The sequence below is a fragment of the Leucoraja erinacea genome, chromosome 37 (assembly GCF_028641065.1).
Source record: "Leucoraja erinacea ecotype New England chromosome 37, Leri_hhj_1, whole genome shotgun sequence".
Taxonomy (NCBI): domain Eukaryota; kingdom Metazoa; phylum Chordata; class Chondrichthyes; order Rajiformes; family Rajidae; genus Leucoraja; species Leucoraja erinaceus.
In genome coordinates, this window is record NC_073413.1 from 11,984,702 (window position 1) to 12,003,894 (window position 19,193).

Here is a 19,193-nt window from a genome sequence, read left to right on the forward strand (position 1 = left end):
CACCCTCTGTGTGGAAAAGATTACAGCTCAAGTACCCTTTAAATCTTTCCCTTCTCACCTGAAACCAAAGCTCTCTGGTTCTTGATTCCTCTACGCTGGGAAAAATACTGCATTTGCCCTATCTATTCCCCCCCACCCCCCATACTTTTATACACCGCTATAAGATCACACCTTAGCCTCCTGCGCTACAAAGAATAAAGACCCAACCTGCACAACCTCTCCCTGTAGCTGTTGCCACTCAAGTCCTGGCAACATCCCTGTACAAAGTCTCTGCACTCTCTCTCGAGTAAAACCGAGATGAGAAGAACTTTTTTCACACAGAGAGTGGTGACTCTCTGGAACTCTGCCACAGAGGGTAGTTGAGGCCACAGTTCATTGGCTATATTTAAGAGGGAGTTAGATGTGGCCCTTGTGGCTAAGGGGATCAGGGGGTATGGAGAGAAGGCAGGTACGGGATACTGAGTTGGATGATCAGCCATGATCGTATTGAATGGCGAATGGTGCAGGCTCGAAGGGCCGAATGGCCTCTGCTCCTGCACATATTGTCTATGTTTCTATGTTTCTATGTTTCCAGCTTCACCTATTTGACTATAACTTCATCACATAATATGCAATCTCAGTGTGTTTAACAACAGAGGCAGCATGGTGGAGCAGCGGTAGAGATGCTGCCTCACAGCGCAGGAGACCCAGGTTTGATCCTGCCTGGGCGGATGTACGGAGTTTGTACGTTCTCCCTGTGACCTGCGTGGTCGGGGGGGGGGGGGTATCTGCAAGGTACAAAAGCACCGGCAGTCAGGACAGAACGCGAGTCTCTGGCGCTGGGCCACCGTGAGTGTGCCTACCTCTCACTTCCAGCCTGCATTCCACCTCATCCTCGCCCAGCTCGTTGATGGCTTTGCAAGTGTAATTCCCACCGTCAAAGCTGCTGGGCTTGCGTATCTGCAAGGTCAAAACGCCCTCGTTGTGTCTCATCAGGAACTTGGGGTCCTCTCCGATGTCCATCTTGTTCTTCATCCAGACGATCTTCGGCTGCATTTGGGATAACAAATTGCACCTACTGTTTACTTTTACTTTGGACATGGACATCACACGCCTCAGCACTCGTGAGTAAGGCAAGGCAGCACCTTTACCACCTCAGGCAATTGAGGAAATTCAGAGTGTCTCCGAGGATCCTCCAGTGCTTCTACGCAGCGGCGGTGGAAAGCATCTTGTCCGGGAACATTACCATCTGGTTTGGGAATTGCTCTGCCAAGGACAAGAAGGCTCTGCAGAGAGTAGTGCGTTCGGCCGAACGCACTATGGGAACTTCACTCACCCCCCTGCAGGAACTATACAACAGGAGGTGCAACTCCAGAGCCAACAATATCATGAGAGACCTCTTCCATCCCTGCAACGGACTGTTCCAGCTGCTACAGTCAGGCAAACGCCTCCGTTGCCATGCGGTGAGAACGGAGAGGTTGAGAAGGAGTTTCTTCCCAGAGGCAATTCGGACTGCAAACGCCTATCTCACCAGGGACTAACTCTACAGAACGTTTTTCCTTCCTTTATTTATTATGAATAAGAATATGTGTGTTATGATTGTGTTTATAATTTGTTTGGTTGTTTTGTTGTTTGTCTTTTGCACAAAAGTCCACGAGCATTGCCACTTTCATTTCACTGCACTTGACTTGACTTGGAGATATAGTGTGGAAACAGAGACACAGAGTGGGACACAGAGGAGATGGGGGAGGGGGGGGAGGTGGAGAGAACAAAGGGGAATAGATGGGGGGGGGTATAAAATGGGGGGGGGGGTGGGGTTAGGGGCGAAGAAGGGAGAGGGTTATGTCGTTAACAAAAATTGCAGAATACAACGTCTGTTCAACATTGCAAAGGTGGTATAGTTAAAAACAACCTTCTGAAACCAGACACTCACCTTAGGGTAGCCTCGAACAGAACAACTCAGCTTTGTCGAGTATCCAGCGACCACAGAACGATTTAACAGCGGCTGGGTAAATTTGGGCGCATGGCTAAAGTCATGCTCTTTGTACGGTGGCCTAACATAGTCCTTGCCTGATGAAACAAGGGAAGAGTTAGCATCCAACCAGTCACATTATGCAGGGCCAAAGGGCCTGTTTCCACACTGTATCTATAAACTAAGAAGCTGGTGTATCATTCCATCCAGAGGTGGCTGGTGTTGGACTGGTCCATGGAGGGGGAGGCAAAGTATCGCTAGGCAAAGTTCCAAGCCACAGTGCCCTCAACCCTGGTGGCAAATGGACAATGACACAAGACAGCCAATCCTGACACTTAGTGTGCATGAGGAACTGCAGATGCTGGGTTATACCAAAGATAGACACAGAGTGCTGGAGTAACTCAGCGGGTCAGGCAGCATCTGTGGAGAACATGGATAGGTGACGTTTCACAGAGTGCTGGAGTAACTCAGCGGGTCAGGCAGCATCTGTGGAGAACATGGATAGGTGACGTTTCACAGAGTGCTGGAGTAACTCAGCAGGTGCAGCAGCATCTATGGAGTGAAGGAAATAGGTAACGTTTCGGGCCGAAACCCTTCCGGGTTTCGGCCCGAAACGTTGCCTATTTCCAGAAGAGTTTCGGCCCGATACGATGCTGGTTCATTATGATGATGGACACAAAATGCTGGAGTAACTCAGCGGGTCAGGCAGCATCTGTGGAGAACATGGATAGGTGACGTTTCACAGAGTGCTGGAGTAACTCAGCGGGTCAGGCAGCATCTGTGGAGAACGTGGATAGGTGACGTTTCACAGAGTGCTGGAGTAACTCAGCGGGTCAGGCAGCATCTGTGGAGAACGTGGATAGGTGGGTCAGGTGTTTGTAGTCAGGAGCCTTGTTCTGACCCTTTCTGTGGAATTCTTTGCCACAGACAGCGGTGGAGGCCAAGTCAGTGGATATATTTAAGGCAGAGATAGATAGATTCTTGATCAGTACGGGCGTCAGGGGCTATGGGAGAGAAGGCAGGAGAATGGGGTTGGGAGGGAGAGATAGATCAGCCATGATTGCATGGCGGGTAGACTTGATGGGCCGAATGGCCTAATTCTGCTCCTATCACTTATGATCTTATGACACTTACTTTCTTTCTGGATGAAGGCTGTGTTCTTGGACACCTTTGAATTGTCGCTGAGGCCACATATGTTCTCACTGAAGACACGGAAGTAGTACTCATTGCCCATGATGAGGTCAGAGATGGTGCAACTGGGCTTACGGTTGTGCTCGTAAACTGTGAACCATTCCTGCGGGCAAAGGTGGAAATATCTTTATAGATATAGATATGCCATTTATTGTCACTATACATGTACAGTGAAACTGAAAGCTGCTCGTACTCAGTGTATACATACAATTTAGCACATAAAACAAGAAACAGAAAAAACAAAAAACAGAAGGGAGATGGGGGGGGGGGGGAATAGGTGCACAAATTCTGCGGCGCTACATACATATATACAGATGGAAGTCCGTGTTGGGCGGTGTAGTCAGTGCATGTGTGAATTAGAATTAATAGTAGATATAATTCTCGGAAAGCAACTATTCCTGAGTCTGTTTGTCCTGGATTTGATGCACCTATAGCGCCTTCCAGAGGGCAGCAGGTCGAACAGTCCAAACGCAGGATGGGAGCTGTCTTTATAGTTCGATCAAACCCTGGACCAGACACATCTACACAAGACTATTCTCCTTCCCCTGCTTGTGAAGTTGTGCTGGACCTTAGATCCACAAACCCATGACCAAATATATATATTTTATTTATTTATTATTAATTTTTATTTAATTCTTTATTTCGAACAGAATAAAAGAATAAAAAGCAAGTGTGAAACAGCATGCAAAATACAAAATACAAAACAAGAATATTTATAAAGTGTCATAAACAATATCTATAAATAAATGAAATCGTAAGTGTCCGAAAAGGAGCAGGAAGAAGCCAAAGCTTATTAATTCCCACCCCTTATTCAACTGCTTGTAATTATCTTATACAAATCTAGCAGCTATATGTACACCATATGTACTCCAGCAGCTATATGTACACCATATGTACACCAGCAGATATATGTACACCATATGTACACCATATGTACACCAACAGCTATATGTACACCATATGTACACCAACAGCTATATGTACACCATATGTACACCATATGTACATCAGCAGATATATGTACACCATATGTACACCATATGTACATCAGCAGATATATGTACACCATATGTACACCATATGTACATCAGCAGACATATGTACACCATATGTACACCATATGTACATCAGCAGACATATGTACACCATATGTACACCAGCAGCTATATGTACACCATATGTACACCATATGTACATCAGCAGGTATATGTCCACCATATGTACACCATATGTACATCAGCAGACATATGTACACCATATGTACATCAGCAGATATATGTAATGTACGCCATATGTACACCATATGTACACCAACAGCTATATGTACACCAAATTATTTACATTTATACACTAATCAAATATTTACAAAGCCATACAAAAAAAGAGTGAAAAAAAGAAAAAAGAAAAAATAGCCTTCTACAGCACGGAAACAGGCCATTGGGCCCAACATGTCCATACTGACCAAATGCTGCCCCATCTAAGCTAGTCCCATCTGGCTGCATTGGGCCCATAAACCCGATGAACATTTCCTAATCATGTGCGTGTGCACATGTTGTTTAAATGTTGTTATTGCATCTGACGCAACTATTTGATGTAGCAGTTGTTATTCCCACCACCATATGCATGATAAAGTTTCCCCTCATGTTCCTATTAAATCTTTCCACCCTCTTCTTAAACCTACTGTATGCCCTCGAGTTCTTGATTCCTCCACCCTGGGCAAAAGACTGTGCATTCACTCAATCTATTCTCCTAATGATGTACCACACCTCTGTAAGATCATCCCTTACAGCCTCCTGTGCTCTAAGGAATAAAATCCCAGCCTGCATTAATGTCTTGCATTTCCTTGCATGGTTGTTTTTCTTTTTACTGCCTTGCAGAACGTTATGTATAATTAATGTTTTTTTGTGTTGGTCTCTGTGCCTGCGAGCAAGATATTCCTTGTACCTTGTTCACTGTGCTTGTAAATATGGCAATAAGCCCCGCTTCATTTCCTCAGCTGCAGTTCCCCCCAGGGTGTTTTATCGCAGCTTCAGTGGGGAGTGCAGCATCAAATAGACAATAGTCAATAGGTGCAGGAGTAGAGGCCATTCAGCCCCTCGAGCCAGCACCGCCATTCAATGTGATCATGGCTGATCATCCCCAATCAGTACCCCGTTCCTGCCTTCTCCCCATATCCCCTGACTCCGCTATCTTTAAGAGCCCTATCTAGCTCTCTCTTGAAAGCATCCAGAGAACCGGCCTCCACCGCCCTCTGAGGCAGAGAATTCCACAGACTCACCACTCTCTGTCTGTGAGAAAAAGTGTTTCCTCGTCTCCGTTCTAAATGGCTTACCCCTTATTCTTAAACTGTGTGTGTGTGTGTGGCCCCTGGTTCTGGACTCCCCCAACATCGGGAACATGTTTCCTGCCTCTAGCGTGTCCAAACCGTTAATAATCTTATATGTTTCGAGGCATCTCGCACCCAGCCAAGGCCAGCCACTCACCATTTTTGGCCCGAAACGTTGCCTATTTCCTTCGCTCCATAGATGCTGCTGCACCCGCTGAGTTTCTCCAGCTTTTTTTGTGTAACCAGCCACTCACCATAGTTTTCTTGTCGGCTTTCTGAATGGTGTAGCCAATGATTTCAGAGTTGCCGTCATCTTTCGGTGGAGTCCACTCAATCCCGGCGTTGAATCCCCACACGTCTGTGATCTTCAGGGTCTCAGGGGGTTGAGGCTTCTCTGAAAACATTTTAGATAAAGGTTACAAGGTCGTAATGGATAGGAGTACAATTAGGCCATTCGGCCCATCAAATCCACTCCGCCATTCAATCACGGCTGATCTATCTTTCCCTCCTAACCCCATTCTCCTGCCTTCTCCCCATAACCCCTGACACCCGCACTAATCAAGAATCTATCTGAAGAAGGGTTTTGGCCCGAAACGTTGCCTATTTCCTTCGCTCCATAGATGCTGCCGCACCCGCTGAGTTTCTCCAGCAGGTTTGTCTACCTACGAATCTGTCAATCTCTGTCTTAAAAATATCCACTGACTTGGCCTCCACAGCCGTCTGTGACAAAGAATTCCACAGATTCACCCAGAGGTGATGGTACGACTGAGCTGTCCAAGGCTGTCAGAGATTTCACCACCTGGAAGAATCCAGGTGTGGTCAGGGTGGGTCACCTGTCCCCGATCTGCCTAGCAAGAAATTGCACAGAGTTGTGGACGTAGCCCAGACTGTCACACAAGCCAACTCCCCCTCCCATTCCCACACTGACCATTCTGTCCTGGGCCTCCTCCACTGTCAGAGTGAGGCCAAACGCACCTCATATGTCGCTTGGGCAGTTTACACCCCAGTGGTATGAATTTGATTTCTCTAAGTAACCCTTGCATCCTCTCTGTCTCTCTCTGTTTTGCTCTCCCACCCTAGTCATTGTACTAGTTTCACTGTTGTCTTGGTGAGTTTCATTGTCTGTACAACTCGTTATCACCGACCCCACACCCAACAATGGGCAGTGCAGGCTCGAAGGGCTGAATGGCCTCCTCCTGCACCTATTTTCTATGTTTCCTTGCAACCATTAATCTTTTGCACATCTTTCATTAATTTGTTCTCGATCTCTCCATATCACTGTCTCTATCTCTCATTTCTCTTCTCCCCGACGCCTAGTTTGAAGAAGGGTCTCTACCTGTATTGTTACCAATTCCTCCTCTCCAGAGGTGCTGCCTCCAGCGTTTTGTATCTATCTCCCTTCCACCGACTCCACTTCACTTCACGCTGCCTCGGCAAGTCCACCAACATAATCAAGGCCCAGTCTCACCCCAGTCACTCCCTCCCCTCTCCCATCGTGACAAGAGGTACAGAAGTGTGAAACCGCACACCTCCAGAGTCAGGGACAGTTTGTTATCAGGCAGGTGAACCATCCCGTCACCAAACAGCGAACGATCCTGTCCTCCCATCTACCTCTTTGGAGATGAGGCCTCAGGAGGGCGGTGGAGGCCGGTTCTCTGGATGCTTTCCAAAGAGAGCTAGATAGGGCTCTTAAAAATAGCGGAGTCAGGGATATGGAGAGAAGGCAGGAACGGGGTGCTGATTGTGAATGATCAGCCATGATCACATTGAATGGCAGTGCTGGCTCGAGGGGCTGAATGGCCCCTAACCCTAACCCTAACCCTAACCCTAACCCTAACCCTAATGTCATCCTTTGATCACATTGAATGGCGGTGCTGGCTCGAAGGGCCGAATGGCCTACTCCTGCACTTATTGTCTATTGAGATCTTCAGTCAGACTTCACTATACTTCAGCTTGCACTAAACGTTATTCCTTTTGTCCTGAGTCTCCCCCCAATCTTCCGAATTCTCCCCATAACCCCTGACACCCACACTAATACATCTCTGCCTTAAAAATATACATTGACTTGGCCTCCACAGCCTTCATTGGCAATGAATTCCACAGATTCACCACCCTCTGTCAGTGATGAGAAAGCATCTTTGCAATAGCAAGGCAGTGTAACCCAAGCAGTAATCAGATCCCCCCCCACCCCACTTGCTTCACCAATAAATCACTCGCTGGCATTTTACGGACTTGACCTATTGCGTTCCGATATCCTGTAGGTCACGTTGTGCCGGGGCCATTGGGAGTTGAAACCTGCCCTTACAAGACCTTCTAAGCTCTCGACTTGCTGCAAAATCTCCTTGTACGGGGAGAGGGGACGGCTTCCTTGCCTGGAGTGGTACTTTGGGCTGGGTGTGCGGAGAGGAGTTGGAATTACTGACAGATATCTGTAACGTGATCTTGGCAGAACATGATGAGACCTGGCAACCTGCTGCAGTCTCTCGGGAGCCAGCACGCTCTGTACACACGCCACAGTATTGCTCTAGCAGATGTGTCGATCAAAACATCTCCCCAGAGACTGCATCTTATCAGAGATTTTAAATAACCAATCATTAAATCAAAGGAACCTTCTGATCCCCGTGATTTTGTGCTTCCAAATGTTTATCCCAGTATTAGCTTTCCTGAGCCCTGGAAATTCTTCTCTAAACCTCCAGCTTTTCGCCACCTCTTCCGAGTCTCGCCTCAAAATCCACCTTCTGTCTGACTATTCCCATCTTTGACTCTTTTTAACCTGATGCAGTGCCTCTCTATTACCTTGGTGCGAAGGTATATGGACACGCTGATCTGTTCTGTAGTCAATGCCTACTATGTTCTGTGTGCTGAAGCAAAGCAAGAATTTCATTGCCCTATACAGGGACACATGACAATAAACTCACTTGAACTTGAACTTGAGGTCCCTTACGAACGCAAGTTGTTAGAAACATAGAAACATAGAAATTAGGTGCAGGAGTAGCTCTATCTAAATCTCTCTTGAAAACATCCAGTGAATTGGCCTCCACTGCCCTCAGTGGCAGAGAATTCCACAGATTCTCAACTCTCTGGGTGAAAAAGGTTTTCCTCATCTCAGTATCACTTAGAAACATAGAAACATAGAAATTAGGTGCAGGAGTAGAGGCCATTCGGCCCTTCGAGCCTGCACCGCCATTCAATATGATCATGGCTGATCATCCAACTCAGTATCCCGTACCTGCCTTCTCTCCATACCCCCTGATCCCTTTAGCCACAAGGACTACATCTAACTCCCTCTTAAATATAGCCAATGAACTGGGCTCAACTACCCTCTGTGGCAGAGAATTCCACAGATTCACCACTCTCTGTGTGAAAAAAGTTTTTCTCATCTCGGTCCTAAAAGATTTCCCCCTTATCCTTAAACTGTGTGGCCCCTTGTTCTGGAAGTTGTTTTGCTAATCAGTGGCGGACCTGATGTGCCTTAGACAAGCTTGGCGGCATGGGGTGCAGCGGGTAGAGCTGCTGCCTGACAGTGCCAGAGACACGGGCTCAATCCAACCCTGATCTCGGCAGCTGTCTGTCTACGTAGAGTTTGCACGTTCTCCCTGTGTCTGCAAGGGTGTCCTCCAGGTGCTCTGATTCCCCCCCACATCCCAAAGGATTTGCAGTGTAATTTCCCTCTGCTCTGTGGGGAGTGGGTGAGAAAGTGGGATAGCATAGAACTAGTGTGAATGGGTGATTGAGGGCTGGCATGGACTCGGTGGGCCGAAGGGCCTGTTTCCATGCTGCACCTCGAAACTAAACTAGTGTTGAGTATGACACAGAGTGCTGGAGTAACTCAGCGGGTCAGGCAGCATCTGTGGAGAACATAGATAGGTGACGTTTCACAGAGTGCTGGAGTAACTCAGCGGGTCAGGCAGCATCTGTGGGGAACATGGATAGGTGACGTTTCACAGAGTGCTGGAGTAACTCAGCGGGTCAGGCAGCATCTGTGGGGAACATGGATAGGTGACGTTTCACAGTGCAGTAACTCAGCGGGTCAGGCAGCATCTCCGGAGAACGGAGGACAGATGTTGTTTCGGGTCGGGACCCCATGTTCTCCAGAGGTGCTGCCTGACCCGCTGAATTACTCCAGCACTCGGCGTCTTTTTTTGTAAACCAGTATTTGCAGTTCCTTGTATCTAAGTGTTGAATAGAGTGAGTTTAACCAAGATAAGCATCAGGACGTGTAGCGTTGAGAGATGTAAACAATATAACCATATAACAATTACAGCACGGAAACAGGCCACTCGGCCCTTCTAGTCCGTGCCGAACACTTACTCTCACCTAGTCCCATCTACCTGCACTCAGACCATAACCCTCCATTCCTTGTCTGAAGAAGGGTTTCGGCCCGAAACGTCGCCTATTTCCTTCGCTCCATAGATGCTGCTGCACCCGCTGAGTTTCTCCAGCTTTTTTGTGTACCCTCCATTCCTTTCCCGTCCATATAACTATCCAATTTATTTTTAAATGATAAAAACGAACCTGCCTCCACCACTTCCACTGGAAGCTCATTCCACACGGCTACCACTCTCTTAGTAAAGAAGTTCCCCCTCATGTTGCCCCTAAACTTCTGTCCCTTAATTCTCAAATCATGTCCTCTTGTTTGAATCTTCCCTATTCTCAGTGGGAAAAGCTTATCCACATCAACCACCAGTCTAAGGAAGGGTTTCGATCTGAAATATCACCCGTTCCTTCTCTCCAGAGATGCTGCCGTGTTACTCGCTGAGTTACGCCAGCATTTAGTGTCTATCTTTGGTTGATGTGAGCTGTGGGTGACGTGGCCTGCAGAGGCAAGCATGTGGCCAGACACTGAAATAGCTCCAACTTGATTTAATCATGGCTCCCCAAGTCTGACCTCTCCTCCCATGTCCTGTGCTGGCTCCATCCGAGATCTACATTCAATTACTCCATGTAAACAAATCCTTTCTGGCTCCAGCTCTCTGTCTTTGCCCTTTCAATGAAGGAACCTCTCTGTCCTTCACATGAAGCCAAGTTTCCACGGCCACTTACAGCAGGTTTGACTGAGTTCCACAACATTCCACCTTCATTGGGACAGCTCAGACTCACACCGTCCCTTTTTTAAAAGCAGCTCACAAATGATCCCGGTTAGCTCCTCCAGCTCATCTTAATTCAATCCTGACCTCGGGTGCTGTCTATGTGGAGTTTGCATGGGCTCAGAACCACGCATGTCAATAGACAATAGACAATAGGTACAGGAGTAGGCCATTCGGCCGTTCGAGCCAGCACCGCCATTCAATGTGATCATCCCCAATCAGTACCCCGTTCCTGCCTTCTCCCCATATCCCCTGACTCCGCTATCTTTAAGAGCCCTATCTAGCTCTCTCTTGATAGCATCTAGAGAACCTGCCTCCACCGCCCTCTGAGGAGGAGAATTCCAGACTCACAACTCTCTGTGAAAAAAAGTGTTTCCTCGTCTCCGTTCTAAATGGCTTACCCCTTATTCTTAAACTGTGTGTGTGGCCCCTGGTTCTGGACTCCCCCAACATCGGGAACATGTTTCCTGCCTCTAGCGTGTCCAAACCCGTAACAATTTTATATGTTTCAATGAGATTCCCTCTCATCCTTCTAAACTCCAGAGTGTACAAGCCCAGCCGCTCCATTCCCTCAGCGTATGACAGTCCCGCCATCCCGGGAATGTCCCTATAATGTAATGAGAACCACCATTGCACGTCATGGTTTTGGGACCATTTCCACAACAAACTAATCTCATGCTCCCAGCTCCCATCTCAGCCACGATGAATGATGATGGGTGAGGACTAACAATGAACTCTCAAATGAGCGTGGATCATTCTAGAACACTTCCAAACGGTTCATAAGGGCCTGTCCCACAGGCTGTTTTTTAGGCGACTGTCATAGTCGTAGCAGGCCACTGATAAACCACATAAAATTTGATTGATTAGAAACGTTGCCTATTTCCTTCGCTCCATAGATCGATCACCTGTTCACACTAGTTCTATGTTTTGCCTCTTTCACATCCAATCCCCACACACACGTGGGGCGATATAGAGGGCCAATTAACCTACAAACCAGCACGTCTTTGAGGCCGGGATCTCTGGCGCTGTGAGGCAGCAACTCTACCACTCAACCACATGCACCAGCCGTTTGGCAAAGTGTCTTTCAAAGCCACTACTTTCACCTCCAAAGACACATCTGCACTCTAGTCTGTTTTACTGTTGTGATGTTCTTTGTACAAACCATGTTCTTGAGGTATCGAAACCTAAATTTGAGTAGTTATTTAAGTTATGATAGAAACATAGAAACATAGAAATTAGGTGCAGGAGTAGAGGCCATTCGGCCCTTCGAGCCTGCACCGCCATTCAATATGATCATGGCTGATCATCCAACTCAGTATCCCGTACCTGCCTTCTCTCCATACCCCCTGATCCCCTTAGCCACAAGGGCCACATCTAACTCCCTCTTAAATATAGCCAATGAACTGGCCTCAACTACCCTCTGTGGCAGAGAGTTCCAGAGATTCACCACTCTCTGTGTGAAAAAAGTTCTTCTCATCTCGGTTTTAAAGGATTTCCCCCTTATCCTTAAGCTGTGACCCCTTGTCCTGGACTTCCCTAACATCGGGAACAATCTTCCTGCATCTAGCCTGTCCAACCCCTTAAGAATTTTGTAAGTTTCTATAAGATTCCCTCTCAATTTTCTAAATTCTAGAGAGTATAAACCAAGTCTATCCAGTCTTTCTTCATAAGACAGTCCTGACATCCCAGGAATCAGTCTGGTGAACCGTCTCTGCACTCCCTCTATAGCAATAATGTCCTTCCTCAGATTTGGAGACCAAAACTGTACGCAATAGGAAGGGCCTTGCCCCGTTAATGCTACTCACCAACAACCCGGATTTTGACCGAGACCGTGTCAATCAGGTTTTCAATCTGGACGCTGAGCTCGTACGTCCCAGAGTGGCTACGCTCAGCGCGGCGCACAAAGAAGATGGTGTCCACATCGCTGTTGCGGACACTGGCCTGGCTGGTGTCCAGCGGTTGTCCTTCCTTCTTCCAAATGACCTGAGGTCGCGGCTTACCCTGACAGGGTTCAAAGTTCGGGCAGGTCAGTGAAGTGTGATCATGAATGACCTCACAAGTGGACAGGATGGACAAGAAGACTTGACAGGGCGGGGCGGTCAAGAAGGTCAACACATTGGCCCTCGTCAGTCCGAATATTGAGTGGAGAAGTTGGGAGGCCATGTTGCTGCTTCACAAGACATTAGTGAGGCCACATTTACAGTGTTATGGTCAGTTTTGGTCACCACATTATAGGAAAGTGTGCAGATTGGATTTACGTTGATGTTACCAGGATTCAAGGGACTGAGTTATAGGGAGATGTTGAGTAGGCTGGGTCTCTATTCCATGGAGCGCAGGAGGATGAGGGGTGATCTTATAGAGGTGTACAAAATCATGAGAGGAATAGATCGGGTAAATGCACAGAGTCTCTTGCCCAGAGTAGGGGAATCGAGGATCAGAGGACACGGGTTTAAGGTGAAGGGGGGAAAGATTTAATGGCGACCTGAAGGATAACTTTTTTGCACAAAGACACACACACAATGACACACATACACATACACACAATGACACACACACATACACACACACACACACACACACAATGACACACATACATACACACACACACACACAATGACACACACACACACACACACACAATGACACACATACACACACACAAACACAATGACACACATACATACACACACACACAATGACACACATACACACACACACACACACACACACATACATACACACACACACATACACACACACACACACACACACACACACACACACACACACACACACACACAATGACACACCTTCCAAACCATCCCACACACACACACACACTGAATCTCCACACATACACACACACACACACACACACAATGACACACACACACACACACACACACACAATGACACACACACACATACACACACAATGACACACACATACACACACACACACACAATGACACACATACATACACACACACACAATGACACACATACATACATACACACACACACACACATGACCGCACACGCACACACACAGAACAATTATTCACCTGGAACGGGATCATGATATTTATTTGCTGACCAACTCTCTTGATGTATGTTTGCCTCAGTTTCCGTGGCAGCCAGATTTTTGGGTGTTCTACACGGCAAAAAGAAAATGGGCAGATTAGACGCTGACAGGTCAGCAGCAGCTCGTCCCGATGGTCACACTGATGGTGGCTGTACATAACTCTCGGGACTCGAGCCCAGCCACGACTCTACACTGCACCATCAGGTCTCTCTGACACAGTTTGCTGTTCTTTACTTGCCCTTGGTTTGGTCGCCTGCGCTTATTCTGACCATGGACCATACTGACCCAAGGACCGTACTGACCCAAGGACCATTCTGACCATGGACAATACTGACCCAAGGACCACACTGACCCAAGGACCCAAGGACCATACTGACCCAAGGACCATACTGACCCAAGGACCATACTGACCATACTGACCCAAGGACCATACTGACCCATGGACCATTCTGACCATGGACAATACTGACCCAAGGACCACTGACCATGACCATACTGACCCAAGGACCATACTGACCCATGGACCACACTGACCATGGACCATACTGACCCAAGGACCACACTGACCATGGACCATACTGACCAAGGACCATACTGACCAAGGACCATACTGACCATGGACCATACTGATACGACCAAGGACCATACTGACCAAGGACCACACTGACCAAGGACCATACTGACCATGGACCATACTGACCCAAGGACCATACTGACCCAAGGATCATACTGACCATGGACCATACTGATCCAAGGACCATACTGACCAAGGACCATACTGACCAAGGACCATACTGACCCAAGGACCATACTGACCAAGGACCATACTGACCCAAGGACCATACTGACCCATGGACCATACTGACCCATGGACCATACTGACCATGGACCATACTGACCATGGACCATACTGACCATGGACATACTGACCCAAGGACCATACTGACCATGGACCATACTGACCATGGACACTGACCATGGACCATTCTGCCCATGGACAATACTGACCATGGACCATACTGACCATGGACCATACTGACCATGGACCATACTGACCAAGGACCATACTGACCCATGGACCATACTGACCATGGACCATACTGACCATGGACCATACTGACCCATGGACAATACTGACCAAGGACCATACTGACCCATGGACCATACTGACCCAAGGACCATACTGACCATGGACCATACTGACCAAGGACCATACTGACCATGGACAATACTGGGCATGGACAATACTGACTATTCTGACCATGGACCATACTGACCATGGACCATACTGACCATTCTGGCCATGGACCATACTGACCATGGACCATACTGACCATGGACCATACTGACCATGGACCATACTGACCATTCTGGCCATGGACAATACTGACCATACAATGGGTATTCATTCATTTATCCTTCATTATTCATTCATTCAGAAGGTTGATGGCATTGAACACAAGGGAGCATCTCAGTGCAAGCTCATCCCTTGCTGTTACACCATCTTGGCTTGAGAAGAGCGAGATGACCACGCGATCTTTGGCCTCCCCCACCCGTCCAGTTGCACGGCCGTTGACTCCACTTACGGACGATCTCACGGATAGTGACGGACTGGCCCAGAATGGCAGGCGGACTCTTCCCAGCGATGTTCACAGCCCGCACACGGAAGTTAATCTTCTCTCCGGTGGGGAGGTCCTTGACCGTGTATCCCAGACGCTCCACTAGTTTACTGTTGGCTACAGTCCACTCGTCCGCTGCAAGGAAGCAGAGGGTGGAAGTTGAACACAAGAGTTGACACTTGAAGCTGGTCGACATTTGCTTCAATGGGATAAATAATGGAAGGGGCTAGACTGGCGGACTGAAAGATACAGCATGGAAACAGGCCCTTCAGCCCAACCAGTCCACTGCAAACTGATCACACCTGATCAGAGTCAGTTTCTTCCACACTGTTATCAGGCAACTGAACCATCCTACCACAAGTAGAGAGCAGTCCTAAACATAGAAACATAGAAAATAGGTGCAGGAGTAGAGGCCATTCGGCCCATCGTGCCTGCACCACCGCCATTCAATATGATCATGGCTGATCATCCAACTCAGTATCCCGTCCCTGCCTTCTCTCCATACCCCCTGATCCCTTTAGCCACAAGGGCCACATCTAACGCCCTCTTAAATATAGCCAATGGACTGTGTGGCCTCAACTACCCTCTGTGGCAGAGAGTTCCACAGATTTGCCACTCTCTGTGTGTGAAAAATGTTTTCCTCATCTCAGTCCTAAAGGATTTCCCTCTTATCCTTAAACTGTGACCCCTTGTTCTGGACTTCCCCAACATCGGGAACAATCTTCCTACATCTAGCCTGTCCAACCCCTTAAGAATTTTGTAAGTTTCTATAAGATCCCCTCTCAATCTCCTAAATTCTAGAGAGTATAAACCAAGTCTATCCAGTCTTTCTTCATAAGACAGTTCTGACATCCCAGGAATCAGTCTGGTGAACCTTCTCTGCACTCCCTCTATGGCAATAATGTCCTTCCTCAGATTTGGAGACCAAAACTGTATGCAATACTCCACGTGTGGTCTCACCAAGACCCTGTACAACTGCAGTAGAAACTCCCTGCTCCTATACTCAAATCCTTTTGCTATGAAAGCTAACATACCATTCGCTTTCTTTACTGCCTGCTGCACCTGCATGCCTACCTTCAATGACTGGTGTACCATGACACCCAGGTCTCGCTGCATCTCCCCCTTTCCCAACCGGCCACCATTTAGATAATAGTCTGCTTTCCCGTTTTTGCCACCAAAATGGATAACCTCACATTTATCCACATTATACTGCATCTGCCAAACATTTGCCCACTCACCCAGCCTATCCAAGTCACCTTGCAGTCTCCTAGCATCCTCCTCACAGCTAACACTGCCCCCCGCAAACTTGGAGATATTGCCTTCAATTCCCTCATCCAGATCATTAATATATATTGTAAATAGCTGGGGTCCCAGCACTGAGCCTTGGGGTACCCCACTAGTCACTGCCTGCCATTGTGAAAAGGACCCGTTTACTCCTACTCTTTGAATCAGAATCAGAATCAGAATCAGAATCAATTTATTTGTCATTTGGACCCCTGGAGGTCCAAACGAAATGCCGTTTCTGCAGCCATACATTACACACAAATAGACCCCAGACACAACATAATTACATTTAACATAAACATCCATCACATTGCTGTGATGGAAGGCCAAATAAACTTATCTCTCCACTGCACTCTCCCCCCCCCCCCGATGTCAGAGTCAAAGTCATAGCCCCTGGCTGGCGATGGCGATTGTCCCGCGGCCATTAAAGCCACGCCGGGTGATGCGAGGTCGCACACCGGGTCTTGGTGTTGGAGCCCCCGGTGTGCGCTCGCAGAGTCCGCGGCCATTCCAGCCGCGCGGGGCAGCGGTGTCAGGCCCCGCTCCAGGAGCCCCTCAACCCCGCAACACGGGCGGGAGAAGTCGCCGCCGCAGAAGCCCCGAAAAGCGGTCTCCCCCCAGGGAGCCGTGGGCTCGGCGCCGTCGTCCACAGACCTGTAGAGAGCCTCCGACTCTCCAGCAGCAGCAGCAGCAGCAGCAGCAGCAACAGCTTTGCTTCCTGTTTGCCAGCCAGTTCTCTATCCACATCAATACTGAACCCCCAATGCCTTGTGCTTTAAGTTTGTATACTAATCTCTTATGTGGGACCTTGTCGAAAGCCTTCTGGAAGTCCAGATACACCACATCCACTGGTTCTCCCTTATCAACGCCACCCAGGTCTCGCTGCATCTCCCCTTTTCCTAGTCGGCCACCATTTAGATAATAGTCTGCTTTCCTGTTTTTGCCACCAAAATGGATAACCTCACATTTATCCACATTATACTGCATCTGCCAAACATTATACTTTAGCCCACGTTCGGCTCCGTTGCATACTACACGTCAGCTCATTGCCTTTAGCAGGAGTGGTCTATCTAGCTCCGCTATAGGATCTTTGACTTTGAACAGTGTGGTACTTACAGCCTTCCTTTGCATATTCAATCAGGTAACCATCCAGTCCCCCGGGTCCGATTTTCTCCGGCATCCTCCACTTCAGCGTGGTGGTGGTGTCCGTGACATCGTCAACGATCAAGTGTGTCGGCTCGCTGGTGGTACCTGGACAGGTGAAAGCAACGGTCAGTGTCAGTGCAGTGGCTGCAGGCATCGGTTGCCCACCTCTTTGCAGAGTGTGGATACGCAAAGATCAATATCAATGTCAGTTTTATTCGTCGCTTGCACATGAAGTGAAAGTAAAATTTCCACCCGTAGTCGGGACCTGGAGAGTCTGGAATGGAAATTCATTTCACTGTGCCATCTGGCACACGTGACAATTAAATTTATCTTGTATCTCTTGTATCTTGTATCTTGGAGAGAGTCTGGAGAAAGATGCATGGGTCCTAGTCACGGATTATTCCGAATAGCTCCGTCACAGAGGACTCGTGATTTACGGACTGTTCCCGGGGACAGGTTCAGAGACTAACATCGAGTGCTGCTGGAGGGTCATCAACTCGGTGAAAGATGCTCTTTGGTCTGCCTGAGCGTTGTTGACCACCCAGCACAGCGAGATGTCCGTCGGGGAATGTTGCCGACTGGCCCGCTGCAGACTGCAGGAGTACGTGCTGAGGGACTCACTGAAGCTTGGTGCAGCCAACACCAAGGCTCGGTGGGGTGTGGAGGGCCACAGTCTAGGGTCCATCCACTGCTGGACTTTGAGGGTCAGGGTGTGGTGGAGACGCCCCCCAAAATAAAGGAAGGGATTCCACGCCGGGGGGCACATGAGTGGCAAGGGTTGGGGGGGAACAAAAAAATTGGTGTCATTTGTGTAAACTGTATTGAATGTATGTATAGCCTCCTAGAATGTCAGATAGACTTTTGTCAGGATCATGTGTTGCAAATATTTATTTATCGATAAAAAGTATATTTTGAAATTTAAAAAAAAAATATTTTTTAAAAGACACCCTGAGCAAAACGCAAAGTGCTGGAGGAACTCAGCGGGTCGGGCAGCATCTGTGGAAGGGGATGGACGGACAACGTTTTGGGTTGGGACCTTTCCTCAAACCTGGACCAAGGCTGGAAAAGGGAGGTGGGGAGGAGGAGGGGGTGGGGTTGGGGTGACAAAGTCTGGCAAGTGATAGATGGATACAAAATACAGGAGTAACTCAGCCAATGAGTGGGTGACGTTTTGGGTGGAATCCCTTCTTCCTACCCGAAAGATCACCTATTCCTTTTCTTCCTTTTCTCCACAGATGCTGCCTGACCCGCTGAGTTACTCCAGCACTCTGTGAAACGTCACCTATCCATGCTCTCCACAGATGCTGCCTGACCCGCTGAGTTACTCCAGCACTCTGTGAAACGTCACCTATCCATGTTCTCCACAGATGCTGCCTGACCCACTGAGTTACTCCAGCACTCTGTGAAACGTCACCTATCCATGTTCTCCACAGATGCTGCCTGACCCGCTGAGTTACTCCAGCACTCTTTGAAACGTCACCTATCAATGTTCTCCACAGATGCT

The 19,193-nt window shown here is 48.1% G+C and overlaps 1 protein-coding gene across 1 annotated transcript in view; it reads right to left on the reverse strand.

Annotated features, from left to right (window-relative positions):
• Positions 1–19,193, reverse strand: part of mybpc2a (myosin binding protein Ca) — a 55,239-nt gene that overhangs the window by 6,180 nt on the left and 29,866 nt on the right. Inside the window, exons 21-28 of the mRNA XM_055663421.1 lie at positions 17,660–17,794; positions 15,227–15,394; positions 13,621–13,709; positions 12,361–12,556; positions 5,723–5,862; positions 3,086–3,245; positions 1,913–2,049; positions 843–1,029 (exon numbers count right to left, since the gene is read on the reverse strand). Coding sequence (XP_055519396.1) covers positions 843–1,029; positions 1,913–2,049; positions 3,086–3,245; positions 5,723–5,862; positions 12,361–12,556; positions 13,621–13,709; positions 15,227–15,394; positions 17,660–17,794 — 1,212 coding nt within the window. The remainder of the gene's footprint in view (positions 1–842; positions 1,030–1,912; positions 2,050–3,085; positions 3,246–5,722; positions 5,863–12,360; positions 12,557–13,620; positions 13,710–15,226; positions 15,395–17,659; positions 17,795–19,193) is intronic.